At 44.3% G+C, this 17151-nt stretch overlaps 1 protein-coding gene across 3 annotated transcripts in view; it reads left to right on the top strand.

The window, feature by feature from the left end:
* Nucleotides 1–16651, top strand: part of L3mbtl4 (L3MBTL histone methyl-lysine binding protein 4) — a 326421-nt gene extending 309770 nt beyond the window's left edge. For all 3 annotated transcript variants that reach the window (XM_048806537.1, XM_048806538.1, XM_015482542.2), the window contains 3 exons: nt 2612–2781; nt 11064–11126; nt 15268–16651. In XM_048806537.1, the coding sequence (XP_048662494.1) occupies nt 2612–2781; nt 11064–11126; nt 15268–15435 (401 nt within the window). In that variant the 3' untranslated portion in view covers nt 15436–16651. The remainder of the gene's footprint in view (nt 1–2611; nt 2782–11063; nt 11127–15267) is intronic.
* Nucleotides 16652–17151: the final 500 nt, after the last annotated feature.

Genomic DNA, 17151 nt, shown 5'->3' with positions numbered 1-17151 from the left:
TTATTAAATAAAATAAGGTTACTTGAACATAAGCACTGCTATACCATAGTGGTCAATCTGATAACAAACAGCTAGTGAGTAACTAACGGGCAGGTAGTGTGTACAGAGTGGATACACTGGACAAAGAGAGGACTCACATCACAGGAAAGATGCCACAAGATTTCAACAACATCACACAATTTAAAACTTATGAATTGTTCACTTTTGAAATTTTCTATTTAATGTTTTCAGACTGTGGTTGAACATACCCATGTTCAACTGAAAACATGGAAAATAAATTTTCAAGTTTTTATTCAATGATGTGAAATTGATACAACAAAATTAATAACAGTAAAAAATTTTCACATGTTAAACATGTGACTAATTCCCCAGGACTTGAGGTTGCAGATAAATAGACTCTAACCCTTATACCCGGTAAAAATTCTTGGAACTCAGGTAGGGACTTTACAGCCCAGCAGAGAGCTGTAGATCTTTCTCCACTGCCCATGGTGGGATCTCCTATGGCATTAAAATTGTTCCCCACAGTTCTCATGGGCTTCCAAGTAAGTTTTGTTCATTCCTTGAGTAATCCAAATTCCAATTCCCTCCAAATGAATACTTTGATTTAACAGGGGCACGGTTAACCATATTCAAAAGCCATAGATAATATCAAGCCAATCTAAATTCAAAAGTATAAAGCAAGAGCTCCCTGCCTTTAATTCTAAAGGCTGTCTTGCTACCTGAGCCAATGGGAGGTCTTAATCCTTAAGAGACCATGGCTCTGGATTTCCCTGGGAAGTTCTCTGAGGTTTCTGTGTTGCTATAATCACAGCCTGGCCCTGTGATGCTTCCATCCTGGGCTTCAGGGCTTGTTTTGTGCATGCTCCTTGTACAATGGGACAACTTCATTAAAGGACATTCTTATATGTCAGCATACTGGCTTTTCCAAGAAGATATGAAGTTTCCTTTCAGAACCTGCAGCCTTACATACTGTTGGCAGAACTACATGAAGAGAGATAACCTATTTACATATTAAAAAGGTCAGCATTGGACAATCAGCAGTTAGAGATGAATTTGCTGCTGGTTGCAACTGGAGCATAAGAATTGGGAAGAAGCTGGCAATTTTGCTGTCTCTTCATCTGGGTAGACAGCAAGCCTTGGTAAATATGAGGATGTCTGCTGCGATCCACAAGAGCAGCGTCGTATAGAGAATCCCAGTGATAGACAGATTGCTTAAAGCTTAGGGCCTTTCTGATTATAAAAGGTATACAACCGACCATGTCAAGTGCAGGTCAGCCTGACCCTTTAAGAACTGTAATTAATTTGAGGTGGAATTATTTGCATAATAACTCTTTAGGCTCAGTTTGTAAAACACCAACCATCATAATAAACTTTAAATTATGTAGCTATTGCTTTCTTAACCTGCCAATTGCATTATGAAGGGTGTACTTTTATAAGTCTTGAAAAATTTCTTTTCATAATATGTCTTTTCAAAGTCTTTTTAAATATTGGTAGTTTTATTTTGCTAATGCATGTCAAAAGTATCTTAGAAGGTATTATAAAGGCAATTTTTTTTCTGAAATCTCTGTAACATGTTTTTGTTCCTTGCCCATTTGTAGGTTCAAAGTAAAATAGAGGATTTAAATCTATGGTCTGTCTTAAATGTTGGGATGTAACTTAAGAATAAAGTTACTTTGTGACTAGGGATGTAATAGTATGGTAGAGCACTTGCCTAGCATGCATGAGGCCCCGGGTTCAATCATCAGCACTGCAATAAACAAATAAATAAATAGTGAAGTCACTATTGAGGGGAAAAACTAAACAGAAGTGTTAATAAAAATGACATTGAAGTGCATCAATCCCATTGAAGTCTCACTTCAAGAGCAGCCACTCTTGGGCAAGCAGCAGCCATTGTTCTTTATGCCCTCACAACTCTGGTGCACTCAGAGCTTTTGTTCAGAAAAGAGAGCACCCCCATTTAAGAATGCCTGTGCCAGGGAAATCACATCTCAGCTGAGGCTGCTTTCCAGAAATCCTTAGCTGCCCCAGATTCCCACCTGAGGTTACTGTGTGCTGGGGATTGACAGCAGCAGCTGATGTCACCCCAGTTCTCATGAGGACCCTGTGCTACATTTCATTCAGTGTCAACAGGGGATTTAGGAAGCCAGATGTGGACCTGGCCAGCTTTAGAGATGTATAAAGTGGCTTCCAGGAAGAAATTGTTCTTTTGTACATACACATCTCAGATAGTTCAGTATGCCAATCTGCTCAGCATTCACATTCTGAGTGGGTCTTTGGTTCCTATGACTCTGATTTAAGGAGAGAGAAGCCAGGGGCAGTGACAAGCTAGTCCTTCACTGGCCATCATACAGTATCTCACAGAAATGATTTGTATTAAAAGTATTTAAAGCAAGCAGCCACAGTCTTCAGGGCCTAACATGACATCTATTTTGGCTAGGCCACTGTTCTAAAGCAGAACCATGGTATAGGCTATGCATGGGGACTCCTGGCCATGTGACCTTGTATAAGCAGGAGACAAGGCTGTTGGTTGTGTCTGCATCTTTCCTACCCTGACCACAGGCCCTCGGCTCCAGGCTGACCTGCTGCTCACTCCACACTGCCTCTCTTTCAGAATACTCAGCTGAGCAGAACCAGCAGGCCCTGCACCAATCGGTCTTCCTGACTTCCATGTCAGCCCACCCTTCTCGGGAGCTTCCCCTCGGCAGGGAGCAGCACTGCAAGCTGCTGCCAGGTGTAGCTGACATCCAGGCCAGCCAGGTGGCCCGGTGGACAGTGGACCAGGTGAGCACCAGGGCCATGGGATGGGACCACCCTTTGTTGGCTTCTCTGTTGCCTGGGAAAATACCCTTTTTCTTTCAGGCAGCACATCCTCTATATTAAGTTAAATTCAAATGCAGTGAGAAGCCAGACATGATTTTGAGGAAATTAGGAAAGCCCAGTTAGTTAGTTTTGTGTCTCCTCTTCCCAGCCTTATCCAGTGCTGCCCTGTGCTTCATCACTATCTGCCCAGGGCTAATTTAAGCCTCCAAGTCCACATCCCAGCTTTGATTTGAGGAAGTACAAATGTATAAGCATCTTAGACTTGAGTCCCAGCAACATCCTTGCTGGAAGATAGCACTGCCCCAGGACATCCAGACCCTGAGCACCAAGTACATTCTCTGCAAGCAGGCCTTGCTTCCCATTTCTTCACCCAAAGCCACAAGATGATCAGGCCAACCTTAGGTTGATTTTTAAAGTGCATATGGTATCAACATTGTGTAAGATGCTGCACAGAGGGAAAAGCCAGATCATATTTTAATATAACCATGCCTTACAATATTGGTTCTTAGTAAGGATCCGTTAAGCCCCATTGCTTACTATAATGCAATAGGACTACTTCAGATTTAAGGCCATCTTATTATAAGGAGTACACTGTTTGGTGGAATTTCTTTTGGATGAAGGTATTGTTTCCCTAGTTAGGCTTGAGAACTTTTTATTTCAATGACAGAAACCCTGAGGGCAAGATTCGAATTACAAGTGGAGTTAAATTTGTCAAAAAATATTTACTGAGTGCTTCCTGTGGTCACCTTGACTTACTCGTGGTTGAACCTTCCTTCGTAGGCTCGGGCTGAGGTCCCTGTTCTCACTCCTCCCCAGGCACTTTACATGATGGGCCTGTGCCCGGAGTCCTTTGGCAGGAACAGAGGGGTCTGCCATTGTTTTATGGGATGCCATGCTGCCTACCTCTCCTTTCACTCTTAGAAAGGCCTGGATGGTCCTGGTCATGGAGAGTTGACCTGGAATGTGCCAGGAACTGGCTGTGTGTCTGGGAGAATGGCTAAAATGTGGTCTTCCTCCTTAAAAGTGTCCCAAGTCTGCCTGTTTATGAATTTCTACAAGTTTACAGAGTATACCTCAGCTACATGACCAAACATCAACTTTAAAACTTGTTGTGTCTGTAATCAAATCATGTATAGTTTTGCCCTTGAAGCAACACTACACAAATAGGAAGTTAACTGAGAACTCAATGGCATGTCATTTATTCTTAATTTTCAAGCTTGTTATTTGAAATTCTATACCTGGGAAGTAAGTCTGAGAGTGGCTCCTCTTTTCTTGCTGGTTTCCTAGCTCTTGGCTCCATATGTCCTCCATAGTAAGGCCGAGATTTTTATTTCACCCATTTGGCAGATGGGGAAATTGAGTCAGCCAGAGGCTAAGTGACTTGCTTAAGGCTACACTGGTAGAATCAGGTTCACCATGCAAACAGCAGCCCTGGGCATGAAGGAAAATAACCTGGGATAGCGAAAGGTGACCAGGTGTCAAAGGCCTCCGAGGCTAGGTGGGGAGTGGCATGACTCATTTGGCAGCTGAAGTCACATTAGGATCTCGGCATAAAGTCACTTTGTGAATGTGCTGTTTCAGGGAAATGAGTATGACAGGTCTGCAGAAAGAGGGAGAAGCCAAGGAGAGGGAGACGACCAGGAAGTTGCCAGCATGCGCCTGGTGTGGGAAAATCAGGGTCTGGATTGGGTGCTGCCATGAGAAGAACCTGACTTCCGTAAATGTTTTAAAGGCAAAAACAACAGCACAGGGAAGTCGATTAGACATAGAAGATGAAAAGTAAAACCAGCCAAGTGTGATTCCATTTATAGTCTCAGCACTACACAGTTTAATAGGTAATTAGGATAATAATATGTGAGAGCTGGGAGGCCCAGTAAGTGGGGAAATGCTGGAGCTGTCAGAATACTGGAACTTTGGGGAAAGGGCCCAGTTTGGAGGCAAGGGGACAACACAGGGAAACAGGAGGCACTGCCACTACCAGTGAGGGAAGGGCACCAAGTCAGTGCTCCCAGAGACAACTCTGAACACTGAGGAACCAGGCTCAGATAAAAAGTGCAGGAGAAGGGGAGATGCAAATGAGAGCTCAAAGAGGAGCTGGAGGAAGCCCCTGGAAGAAAAGCCTCACAGGCAGGCCAGTCAAGAGCCTTCCATGCAGCAAGGCATATGGCAGTTCAGCTCAGCGTCCTGGTTGGGGCTGCAGAGTTGGACTTCAGGAGATTTGGAAATCTTGTGTTTTTCTTAATGGAGGAGAGAGAACTTTCATTTGCTTCTTTGCATGACAGCAAAAAGAACAGGACCCCCTAACAGGAGCATTAAGCAGTAAATAGGAAATGGGAGGCTGGTGGCTGATCTGACAATTTTCAAGTTTGGCACTTAATGTTAAAACAACTTTGGAAGGTGACTTAAAAAAAAAAGTCTCAGTAGGACTGGGAAGTTCTCAAAAGGAAGATCAAGGAGAAAGGATGCTACCAAGGATTGTGAGGAAAGCTACATCCCAGTACTTGAGTTCTGGTGTGTGTGTGTGTGTGTGTGTGTGTGTGTGTGTGTGTGTGTGCGCGCGCGCACACACACAATCTCAGCCTTTTATTTCTGGAAAAGGCCTTAGAGCATTTATAAATTAAGTAAAATCAGAGAGGCCAAGAGCCTTGCATCGAACGCCCCTGTTCATAATGCTTCCTGGTGCTTCGGTAACCATGACTCCCACCAGGGAGGCATTCCAAAGGCGACCTTCTCCCAATTCCCTCATGTTGACTTGTCTCAGCCTTTGTATCATCCTAACAAGATGCCCTTGAGGACAAGGAGCACATCCTAAATTTCTTACCTGTATCTTTATGCACTACAGCACCTCTCTCAGCACTGAAATAGGTCCTCAAGAATGATCTTTGATGGATTGAAAAATGCAGGCTTTGTGTTTGTGTTCTTTTTCTATCTTTGAAAATAAGGCAGCTCTCCAAAGGGAGTCCACATCAGGGTGTTTAGTGGGTGCCCACCAATGGTGGAGTGCGAGCCTGCTCCGGATGTCACAATGAAATGGTGATTGAGGAGGATGATTTGAAAGGGCAGTGCAGATCTGAGCAGGATCAGTGGGGGCTGGGTCTCCTTTTGTGCTTTGTTAGCACTGGTCATAGGGGAGCCTCAGTAGCTGAGGACAGGGTGTGTTGAAATGAACTTGGGCATCCTGCGTAAAGCGCCATTCAGAGACCTAACATGAGTGTCTATAGCAGAAGAGAAGAGAGAGAAGGTTCCCATTGTCTGCCACCCTGGCCTGGGAGAAAGGCCTCTGCTCTGCATGATGCTACCTGTGAAGAGAAGCCAAGCAGGGCCTTTGTCACACTCCCAGAGCTGTGAGCTGGCTTTCAACTCCTTTATCACCATGGTTGTCTCTCCCACCACAGTGTTTTTCAAAGCATAGTTAGGCCGTGAAGTCAATTTAGTGGTTATGAAATGGAAGGCAAGAATAGATACACGATGTATCACAAAGGTTATTGTTTTGGGAAACTTCCGTTAGACATGGGTTTGAGCTCGTGCTAAATTATGGTCAGTGTAAGTTCATTTCTTACTCTAGACCAGGGAAATATCCTGTTCAAATACATCAACGTCTGAGAGTAAAAACCAGAGTATTTTTATATTTTTACATCTTCACAGCAAACTGTCCTCCGCTCAGAGTGTCAGATGCACATTTGAGTGAGAGTGAATGCACAGGTGAATTTTATGTAGTCTCTTCCTGCCAGGTGTGTGTCCAAGCACATGCAGGCAGGCTGTGAGTGTTGCGTGCACATTTACCACCACAGATATGACTCAGTTATGCTTGGCCCCTCTTATATCTTAAAATACTTCTTAAAGCACCCCATATAAATTGTCTGAGCCTCAACCAAGTGCTCCCTAAATGTTCATTAACTATAAAAGATGGAAGTCACTTTAAAAGCAGACTTTACACAGGAGTATTTGAAAAATTCAGGGTACTGCTAGCTAAGCATAGCAGCCTTCACAATTGAGCCCTTAAAAAAGGGCAAATAAACCGTGCTGTTAAAAAATGAGACTCAGACTGGAAACATGGTCCCCAGTGGACTTTTAGCTAGTACAATCAGGCACACATCTCCAGGCTCAGCAAGGGAGAACACCACCATCCAGGAAGATTGAAGGCAGCAGCCCCACTGCAGAACAGAGGCCTGCTGCGCTCTGGAGAGGAGGCCGAGAAAGTAGGTCGTGGGGGGGACGTGAGCTGGGTACAGTGAAGGGCTCATCTGAGAACCCAGGCGGTGTCATCCTTCTTAGTCTTCCCAGACTGCTGTCTCATACCTACAATTAACTTACTCAGTGTCCTTCCAAAGCAAAGCAGGGATTTTGGCCATAGGACATTGTGTTCCTGACAGTGTAGAAAATGGTGTGTGTCAGCCCCCACAGCCCCAGCCAAGGACACACGCCCACATGTCAACCCCACACCATGGGGAGGTCACCACAGCCATGGCCGGAGCCTGGGCTGCCACTGGTCTCCAAAAGAGTAGCTGCTACTTTGAAACAGCAGAACCACCCCACTGCTGTCCTTTCGTGGACTGAGGACAAATGGACACTCCTCTCTCATTGAATTTTCTGCCATTAAATAGCTACCCGCATTTTACCACAAACTTGAAGGGCACACACACAAAAAAAGACTTTCTTTGAAGGGGAGAATGAGAGGAAAACCTTTGGATGTTACTCTCCTTAAAAGCTCACCACTTCACATGTGGAAAACCTGTAGCAAAACGGGCTTGCTATTAAAAGTCAATAAACCTTATTGTTAGGGGAAATAAATATCAACTAGTAATACTGAATCAATTTTTACATTCTCAGCCATATAGTCTGCTTCTACAGGTTTCATGGAACTTATTCTTTACTTTGGAAAAACAGACTGAGTAGAATGGGAATGTCTTTCTGGAAAAGCAGAGAGTTTGGGAGAGGTGGTAGGCCAGGGAGACGTGCCTACCCAACTGCCTCTGGAGAGCCAGGGCAAAGCTGCAGGAGGAGACCACCACGCTCACAGCCCTCACTTTGCTCTGTTGACACTTTGGTTTGACACATTATTTATTCCCATTAAAAGAAGCCAGTTTACCTCGACAGGGACAGTGATTTCTTGGCTAATGGTACTGAGGAGGGGATGGAGTCCTTGTTTCATTGTCCAGAAAAGGGCAATTTAACATAGCAAACCCCCAGAGCCACACGCAGCACTTCTGCTGTGAACAGAAGCCCTTGAGCAAGTACGTAAGAGCCCCTCCATCCCACAGGGAGGCCACTGTCCCGACAGTTGACATGGCGCCCCCACCACAGCTCCTGAGTGAGACGGGATGGCACACCGGTCTCTAGCTCACTCCTGGTCCCCCTTTTCTCTCTGCCTTTTTCCTTCTATGACATTCAGCCCTGTGAAAGAGCCACACTAGAAGAGGACCTGGGGGGATTTTGATCCCCCCAGGGATATTGGCAACATCTGGATGCATCTTTTGGCTATCACAGCTGGAAAGGGAATATTGCTAGTGGCAGCTAATGAGTAGAGGCCAGGGAGGCTGTTAAAAATCCCTCATCCGCAGGACAGCCCCACAGCAGTTCTCTGACCCAAGGCGTTGTGGCACTGAGGTTGAGAAACCCCACCCTAGAACATGTTCCCTGGAGTCAGCTTTGGTTGCTTTTGCCCCGGCACCCAGCCCCAGTTCTGGGGATTTTACCCCTGTATCCCCTCCTCCTCAGCTCTAGGCTTTTCCCCATGCAGAGCAGGTGTCCAGGCCCTCATGTTTCCTGCTGACTGCAGCTGATGCCTCCGCTAATGCCCTGCCCACTCAGAAGACCCAGCACGAGTCCATCTAGATGCTGCTGGGTCACCTCTCCAGCTTTCTCTGGCACTGTGGCTCCTCAGCCCTCAGTGCACATTAGCATCCGCTGGGGAGCTCTGAAAATAAATACCCAGCACCTGGACGCAGTCCAGCTCCATTCATTTGCAATCTCTGTGGACTGAGCCTGGACTTCAGTCAGCCTGAAAGCTCTGCAGGTGAATGTAATGTGTGGCTGAGCTGGAGAACCAGGGCGCCAGGCTTTCTGCCACCTGCTGATGGACATATAACCCACACCCTTGAGGCCATACCAACCCTGCCTTTCCTGGTGCCACTCCCCTTGCCCTCCTCAGTGCCAGCTGACCTGGACTCCTCAGTGCTGCTCCCACCCACCCTGTGTGGCCCTGCTTCTGGGCTGCCTCCTGTGATTCTCCATACCTGGAAGGTCTTCTCAACACATCCATCCCAAATTGCCACCCATGGGAAGATGGAGCTTACATCAGTGACCATCTCAGGGACCCCATCCTTATGATGTTCCCACCTGGATGCAGTCTTCTCTTGCAAAAGCCTGTGCCTTTACACTTCTCCTCTGGAGGGTCACACATTTGACCATGTGTCATAGTCATGAGAAAGGAGTGTTATACTCCACCCCCTCTCTCCTCCCACCACACATTGAACCATTAACTCACAGGTGCAGCCCTTCCAAACCCCAGCACAAAGCCTCACACTTGGCCAGGTTTAGGACATGCTCACATAGAACAGCAGCCTGGGGAAGGGCAGAGATGCCCCATCTCTCAGTGTTTTGGGCCAGAGACCCATTAGGAGTCCTTAGCCACCATCAAAGCTCTTGTCACCTGAGTTCCAATTGACCGGAGGCCTTCCATGACTTTCTCCTGCTCCCTGCAGATGCTATACACATGCTCCGTGCATCCTGTTTACCTAGAAGAAGACAATCAGGTGAACTCAGTAAACCTCAGCTTTTTCCACTTGTGTTGCAGAGCCCCAGGTTCTGAATAAACTGGGCCTGTCATGCTAAGAACCACAGCTGGCCTGAGCACATGGGCACTCATCCCAGAGCTCCTGGGTCAGGGTGGTGCCAACACATGCTGCGTGATGGCTGGTTTGGGAGGGACTTTCTACGTCCTTATCACCTCTAGAAGGATGATTGCAAAGGGACCCATGATGAAATAGACTCACGGTGCCAGAAGAGCATAAAGCAGATAGAACTCAGGTGTGCAGCCACAGGGTGTGTCTGGAGGCATTGGTCCTCCCTGACTGTGCTAGAACCTGGGTCCCCATCACCCGGTGCTCTTCTGCAGTGAGAGGAGGAGCATCTTCTTACGTCTCATGGGGGGCTCTGAGGGAGTGGGTGCTCCCAGAATGCTGCCATGGTGGAACTTGTTAGTATAAGACCATGAGCTCCGCAGCCCTCTTGAGACCTTCCCCGTGAGATGCGGAGAGGGACAGGGTGAGCGCTCACCATTCAGTGAAAGAGACAGCCAAGAGGAAAAACAAGCAAGAGGACAGTTCCTCCTACAAATCTCACTCCCACAATTCCATTTACTATTGTGCTCCTGCTTCCATTCCTCCCCTGCTGAGACTGTGCCAGACCCAGCTAGAAATAGCCAGAGCCCAGCAGTCATCTGGGTTTGTTAGGAGTCTACATTTTATCATGTCTGTTCAGGGAGCTCCCCTAAATTGTCTGTTGAGACCAGTCCATGGCTTCCTGAGTTGACAGTCCATCCTTGACTGAGTTATTTTATTAAAAGGAACATGGGGCATGTGGGGACAGAGAAAGGGTAAAAAAGAGAGTTGGGAAGTCAAGTGAAAGGGACCAAGTCTCCAGAACTCAGGATTTGAGGTAGAAAACCCAGGTCCAAAAACATCTCTGCCACCCACTGACCATGTGTGAGCTTGGGTAAGTTGTTAAACCTCCTTGGGCTTCAGTTTTGTGGTTGTTGAATTGGGAATCCAGCTCAGCATAGATTCACAATTTCCTCCAGGCTGCCAGGCACCAGGTGAGGACCTGGAGCCTCAGCCCTAAGAGGGGACTCTGCCATCAAGTCTGCCTACAAATACAGTGGTACTTGTGAATATTGCTGCATGAGGCCACTGTCCCCTGCCTACCTTGACACTGGAGTGTGGTCAGGAGGTTCAGGTGCAAGAAGCTTCTAGAATGCCAGAACCCCACTCAGAGGGAGGCCATCACTTCACCATTATCACTACAACCCTGTATAGGTCAGCTTGGTGATCAAAGGATAGAAAAGACACTGGGGGCAGGACTAATTGCTCAGCTGACAAATGCTAATGTGACTTGATAGTTACTATTTAAATCCCAAGTGTTTGAGGGATTCAAAGTTTATTTTACTCACATGTTGATTTACTACAACCCCCAAATTATTTCAGGTGTGTGTCTTAAATTAGGCTTTTCATCTTGCACTGTAGGTGGCTGAGTTTGTACAGTCTCTTTTGGGCTGCGAAGAACATGCCAAGTGCTTCAAGAAAGAGGTAAGAAATGTAAAAATTAGATATATTTCCATACTTCTGGCCCCAAAGTTCTTTATTTCTGTTTAGTTAAGTATAAATAAGAGCAGTTTGGGAAGGCAAGAGAAAAGGGAGCCAGCAGGGGAGGAGCCCAGCAGTAAGTGAGGGACTGATGCAGAGGGGCAGCCACTGTCTTTGGTTTTCACTTATTTAGCTCTGCTTTCTCACAGAGTGCTGTGACACTCAGCTTAGACAGTATGCTCCACAAATATACTGTTTGGTGGAAGAGTAAATGAACAAGATAATTAATCATGAAGTCTCTGCATGGGGCCATACGGGGGGTGGGGGGAAGAGAGGAATCTTCCCTTGGGACTACAACCAAGAAATAGAGGGAACTCTGCTCCAAATGCAGAAGGGGGACCATCCTGTTATCCCTGCCAGCACCTGGTTCAAGAGGGGTGTGGAGGAGCCACAGAATCCTGTGAGATCTCTGCCTCCTGCCTTCCCTTGGTTGGGATTTTTCTGAACTGCTTAACATTTTTCCTGGAATTAGTATCCATAGCCATATGGGCCACAGAATTATACTGCAAATAATAATACCAACAACAGAATGGTAATGCAAATAATAATGACAGTGATTACCATAGGCCTGCCATGTGGTGCAGGCCTATAATCATTATCTTTTGATTCTCGAAACACTCTACATTGACAGTTCACCACGAAAAAGTTCAGGTTCAAGAGGGCTAGGCATCACAAGCAAAGAGCAGAGTTGGATTGTATCCCAAATACATCTGATTCCAGAGCCTCATTCACAGCTTTAGAACTTACCAAAGAAGTACCCTCCTAAGGACTCTAGAAAGCACCACACACCTCTCTTCCTCTCGAGTTCGGAGGATATGTGCATTCAAGAGAAGCACTATGGAGCCCAGTCAGAATGGCATTGGTCTACTGGCTGCCAATAAAACGAGGTTCTCCTGATTCCACCTGAGTGCAGCACAGCCTGGGCACTGCTGACCCAGCCTCATACATGAGTCTACTGTCTGTGTTACCCACCTTGTCCGAGTCTGTCTGCATGATGAGCAGGAAAGAGAATCCTTTGTGGCCAGTTTATTCCAGCTTGATCCTTCCTGGCCAACTCTGTTATGTGCTCGGGTCACTCAACTTCTCTCTTCCCTCCCCTCTGAAACACAAGTCTTTTAGCTTAGAATTTCAGGTTTCCTCATCTACCTTACAGAGTCACTGGGAAGTTCAAATACATGGAAGGTTATCAGAGTTCCTTAAATGTTAGCTGTATCGTCACCATCATCACTTATTATCAGGACAACTGGATATGTGGACAACAATTTTTGCTTGAAAATGCTAGAGCCAGACCCATGTTAGGGATGGAAGGAGGCATATTCTCTCTCCTCCACCTGTAGTGTGTGCTTTTTAGCCCCTGGGGAAAGTATTTGCTTTTAGTATGTGCTAAATGGATAAATCTTCAATATATCATAAATGCACAGGAAGCTTTTCCAAACTTTTAAAGGATTAAAATGTTCAGAACAGACACTTCTCAGAAGATGATATTCAATCTATCAATAAATATATGAAAAAATGTTTAACATCTAGCAATTAGAGAAATGTAAGTCAAAGCCACTCTAAGACTTCATCTCACTGCACTCAGAATGGCAGCTATTAAGAATACAAACAACAATAAATGTTGCTGAGGATGTGGGGGAAAAGGCATACTCATACATTGCTGGTGGGACTGCAAATTGGTACAGACAATCTGGAAAGTGGTATAGAGATTCCTTGGAAAACTGGAACCACCATTTGACCCAGCTATCCCCCTCCTCGGTTTATACCCAAAGGACTTAAAAACAGCATACCACACTGATGCAGCCACTTCAATGTTTAGAGCAGCACAATTCACAGTAGCTAAATTGTGGGACCAACCTAGATACCCTTCAGTAGATGAATGGCTAAAGAAATGCAGTATATATACACAATGGAATATTACTCAGCATTAAAAGAGAATAAAATCATGGCATTTGCAGGTAAATAGATGGAGTTGGAGAATATAATGCTAAGTGAAATAAGCCAATCCAAAAAAAAAATGCTAAGTATTTTCTCTGATATAAGGATGCTGATTCATAACGGGGATGGGAGGCAGCATGGGAGGAATAGACCACCTTTAGATAGGGTAAAGGGAGGGAGGGGAAGAGGTGGGAGCATGAGGGTAGGAAAGGCAGTGGAATGAGACAGACACCCTAGGTACATGTATGAAGACACAAAGGTGTGGTGTGACTCTACTTTGTGTACAACCAGAGACATGAAAAATTGTGCTCTATTTGTGTAATATGAATTGAATTGCATTCTGCTGTCATATATAACAAATTAGAATTTTAAAAGAGAGTTAAAATGTTCAAATCCCACCCCAGGGGTCTCAGGGTAATTCTTCCTTCCATTATAAGAATCATCACTGTCAATGAGACATGAATTCGAAGGGGTTTGTATTATGAAATTTGAAAAGGTTTAGAACCATGGCTCAAGGTTTGTGGAAGCGTTGCTAGTATGGAAACCCCTTTCATTCCTGCCTCTGTGGTTCTGGAGCCAGGATTTAGCTGAGTCAGGCTGTACCTCAAATATTAGCTGTATCGTCACCATCACCTCAGTGGTGTTACAGGGGAAAAGACACTCAAGCAGCCTCTGGAGACAAGCTCTGAGGTCCCCAGTGCCTCAAGAAGCTGTGGACAAGCAGTCTAGCCATTCACCATTACTGACTCAAGGAAAAAAAATCACACTTCACACTACAGTATTTTCTATTTAAAAATATTTAATTGTCTAATAAAAATTGAAGGGCTGGGGATGTGGCTCAAGCGGTAGCGAGCTCGCCTGGCGTGCGTGCAGCCCGGGTTCGATCCTCAGCACCACATACAAACAAAGATGTTGTGTCCGCTGAAAACTAAAAAATAAATATTAAAATTCTCTCTCTCTCTACCTCTATCTATCTCTCTCTCACTCTCTTTAAAAAAATTCTCTCTCTCTCTCTCTCTTTAAAAAAATCAAGGCATAGAACATGATGATTTAATATGCATATACATTGTATAACAATTTCTCACAATCTAGATCACTGATACAGCCAGGTATATAGTGATGCTTGCCTATAATCCCAGCAGTCAGGAAGCTTAGGCAGGAGTATTCCAAGTTCCAAGTCAGCCTCAGCAACTTAATAAGGCCCTAAGCAGCTTAACAAGACCCTTCTCAAAGATAAAAAATTAAAAAAGGCCCCATGGATATAGCTAAGTAGTAAAGCAACCCTGGGGTTCAATTCCCAATACCACCAAAAAAAAAAAAAAAAAAAAACCTTACAGATACATCTGTCACCACTCATTCAGACATTAGATCTTCATTTAGAGCCAGGAATCCTTCTGAGCTAATTTTAAAATGTTTTTAAGGCAAATAAATAAAATATTTACAAACTTAAGATATAAGAAAATTAAAAGGAGATAATAAAAACCAATCACTCTTCCACCAGCCAAAGACAACTTCTGTTAATATTTGATGTAAAATTTCAAATATTTTAAATATTATGTATACATGTGGTCATGTACATTTAATTCAAAAAATCAAGTTTGAGATTTGTGTCAACATGCTGTATTATTGCTTAACAATTCATGAAATTTCTCAGATCATTAAATGTTTCATAGAGAAGTAAATTTGGGTGCCTGCTTAGTGTCTCATCCCATGGCTATACTATAACTTATTTACTTCAGCTCTTATTGGAACTCTGGATTGTTTCCAGTATTATAAGTATTGCTATAGTATGCACATTGCATATTATTCTCTCAGGGGTAAAAAAAACAAAACTCTTGGAGATTTATAGCATTACTTTAACAGCTTTTGATACAAATTCAAGACCAAGATTTTTTAAACACAACAACAGAAATTCATACTGGAAAATTTTTGTATATGGAATTCTTAATTAAGAGAGTAAGCACCTTTTCAAAATAACTTTAGTCCCAAGACCTAGGAGGAGATGAAGTTGATGGATGGGTGGTCACTGACAAGCTCTCCATGGAGGCCTTGATGATTTGGTCTCACATTCAGCACCCAGGAGTTCCCAGTGGGTAACCAAGCTTTAATGGCAGGATATTGTAAATTGTGTTTGTTTATTTGTTTGCAGCAGATCGATGGCAAAGCCTTCCTGCTTCTGACACAGACAGACATCGTCAGAGTGATGAAGATCAAGCTGGGCCCCGCGCTGAAGATCTACAACTCCATCCTGATGTTCAGGAACTCCCAGGACCTCACAGAAGAAGACACTGTCACAGGCCAGGATGTCACAGAGTAAAGGTGCTTCCAAACTCATGCCAGTGCCAGGACTCTTTCAGCAGTAAATTGGCACCCATCAATTTGATTTGAATGTCCCCATGGTCATATCCATATTTAATCTGGACACTTTCAAGCGTCTGTGGTTCATGTGTAGAGGATTTTGAAGAGTGATGGTGTGCCAGTGACTCAGAGGCTCAGGCACAAGTGTGGGTTTATGAATGTGGTTATCGTTGATGGGATCCTTTCTGCTATGATGTGTTGCAACAAACAGACCAAAGAAGCCCACACATACATCTGTGTCCTTCCCTCACCATAAAAGAAGACATTTTCCATCTTGCAAGCACAAGTCTCTCAAGTGGTACAATATCAGAAAAGCAGATGCATCAACACATTGTTAGTGTTTTCACCAGAACCACATCTGAACATGGCTCATACCTGCTGACTGGAGGCCTGGCACTTTAAAGACTTCCTGTAAGGCTTTTGTGTACTTTACTCAGGAAAGTATGACTCTTTAAAAAAAATAATAAGCACATGATTTTGCAGTTCATGAAATCTCTTTTTTATTCCATTAACCACTTCTTGGTTGCCACCCCAAGGAGTCCAGGAGCTTATGTGCCCAGGAATCATGGGAGAACAGTTGGGTGGGCCCTTCCAGAAGCTGATAATACCCTTCTGAGGAGCTTTCACCAGCTGTGGGTCCCCTAGGGTCCCCATTCTAACGCTGGCATTGGCTGGTAGGCCAGATACCACCCACAGTGAAATCCTCCTGGCTCCCACTCTGTGGAGAGCTCAGGGGTGCTGTTTTCCCCTGCATCCTGTCGGATCTATATAACAAGTACATCTGGGCCCTGTGTACACCTTTACAGAACCCTGCCATTAGGAAGGAATATTTCTAACGTTGGGAGCTCGGTGTCTGTTATTTGTTTGAAAAATTCTGACTCATTATCAGATTTTATTTGTTTTATAATTGATTATATCAGAGACCCAAGTTGTGTGGAGTTTGTCCCACAGTTACAAAAGGCAAGTACCTCTTTCTTAGCTTCTTACTGCTCTTCCATGTAGAGCAGTAAGCTACAAATGCCCTCATGGAAGTGGAAATTCATCATTTTAGGGTAGGAAGAAAAAAGGGAATTCATAGAGAAGAGACTCAGAACTGACCACATCCATTTGCCTCCTTAGGAATGTTAACAGTTTAAGAAAGTTAATTCTGCTTACAGAAGTTCTCCAATTTTAGGTAACGAAAGAAAAAAATCTTCTCTGAGAAATATGCATACATTACATTTGTTCAGATCCTTACCTAAATGTAATTTTAATATATTATCAGTTATGTAAATTTTGTTTCTGTGGCATTTGGTTTGTTGTTTTGCTTTGCTTTTTGTAGACTTCCATGTGCAATTAAAATTTCCTGCTTCTGCTGTTAAAATTTTAATATATTTTAAATGATAATAAACAGATAAAACAAAATCCACACCTTTCTATCTTTAATGAGCACATCATTATAACCTACACCCACACCATAGTCTGGTTTTCCCCAGCTGTGGAAGAGCAAAGGTTGATTTGCTACATGTGTTAGTCAGCAAAGTCAGCCAGCTGTACCACTGAGTTCCTTGGGATAGGTTCCCTTAGGGAAAAAGGTTTAGGTGTTAATAATTTGAGATACCAAATTGGGGATTTTTTTAAATAATAAGAATTTTAAAATTGCTCATTGTTTAGCATCCATGGAAGACCTGGCTTG

The sequence above is a fragment of the Marmota marmota genome, unplaced genomic scaffold (genome assembly GCF_001458135.2).
Source record: "Marmota marmota marmota unplaced genomic scaffold, marMar, whole genome shotgun sequence".
NCBI lineage: Eukaryota > Metazoa > Chordata > Mammalia > Rodentia > Sciuridae > Marmota > Marmota marmota.
Note: the sequence above shows the minus strand (reverse complement) of the source record. Positions and strands in the feature narration are given on the sequence as shown.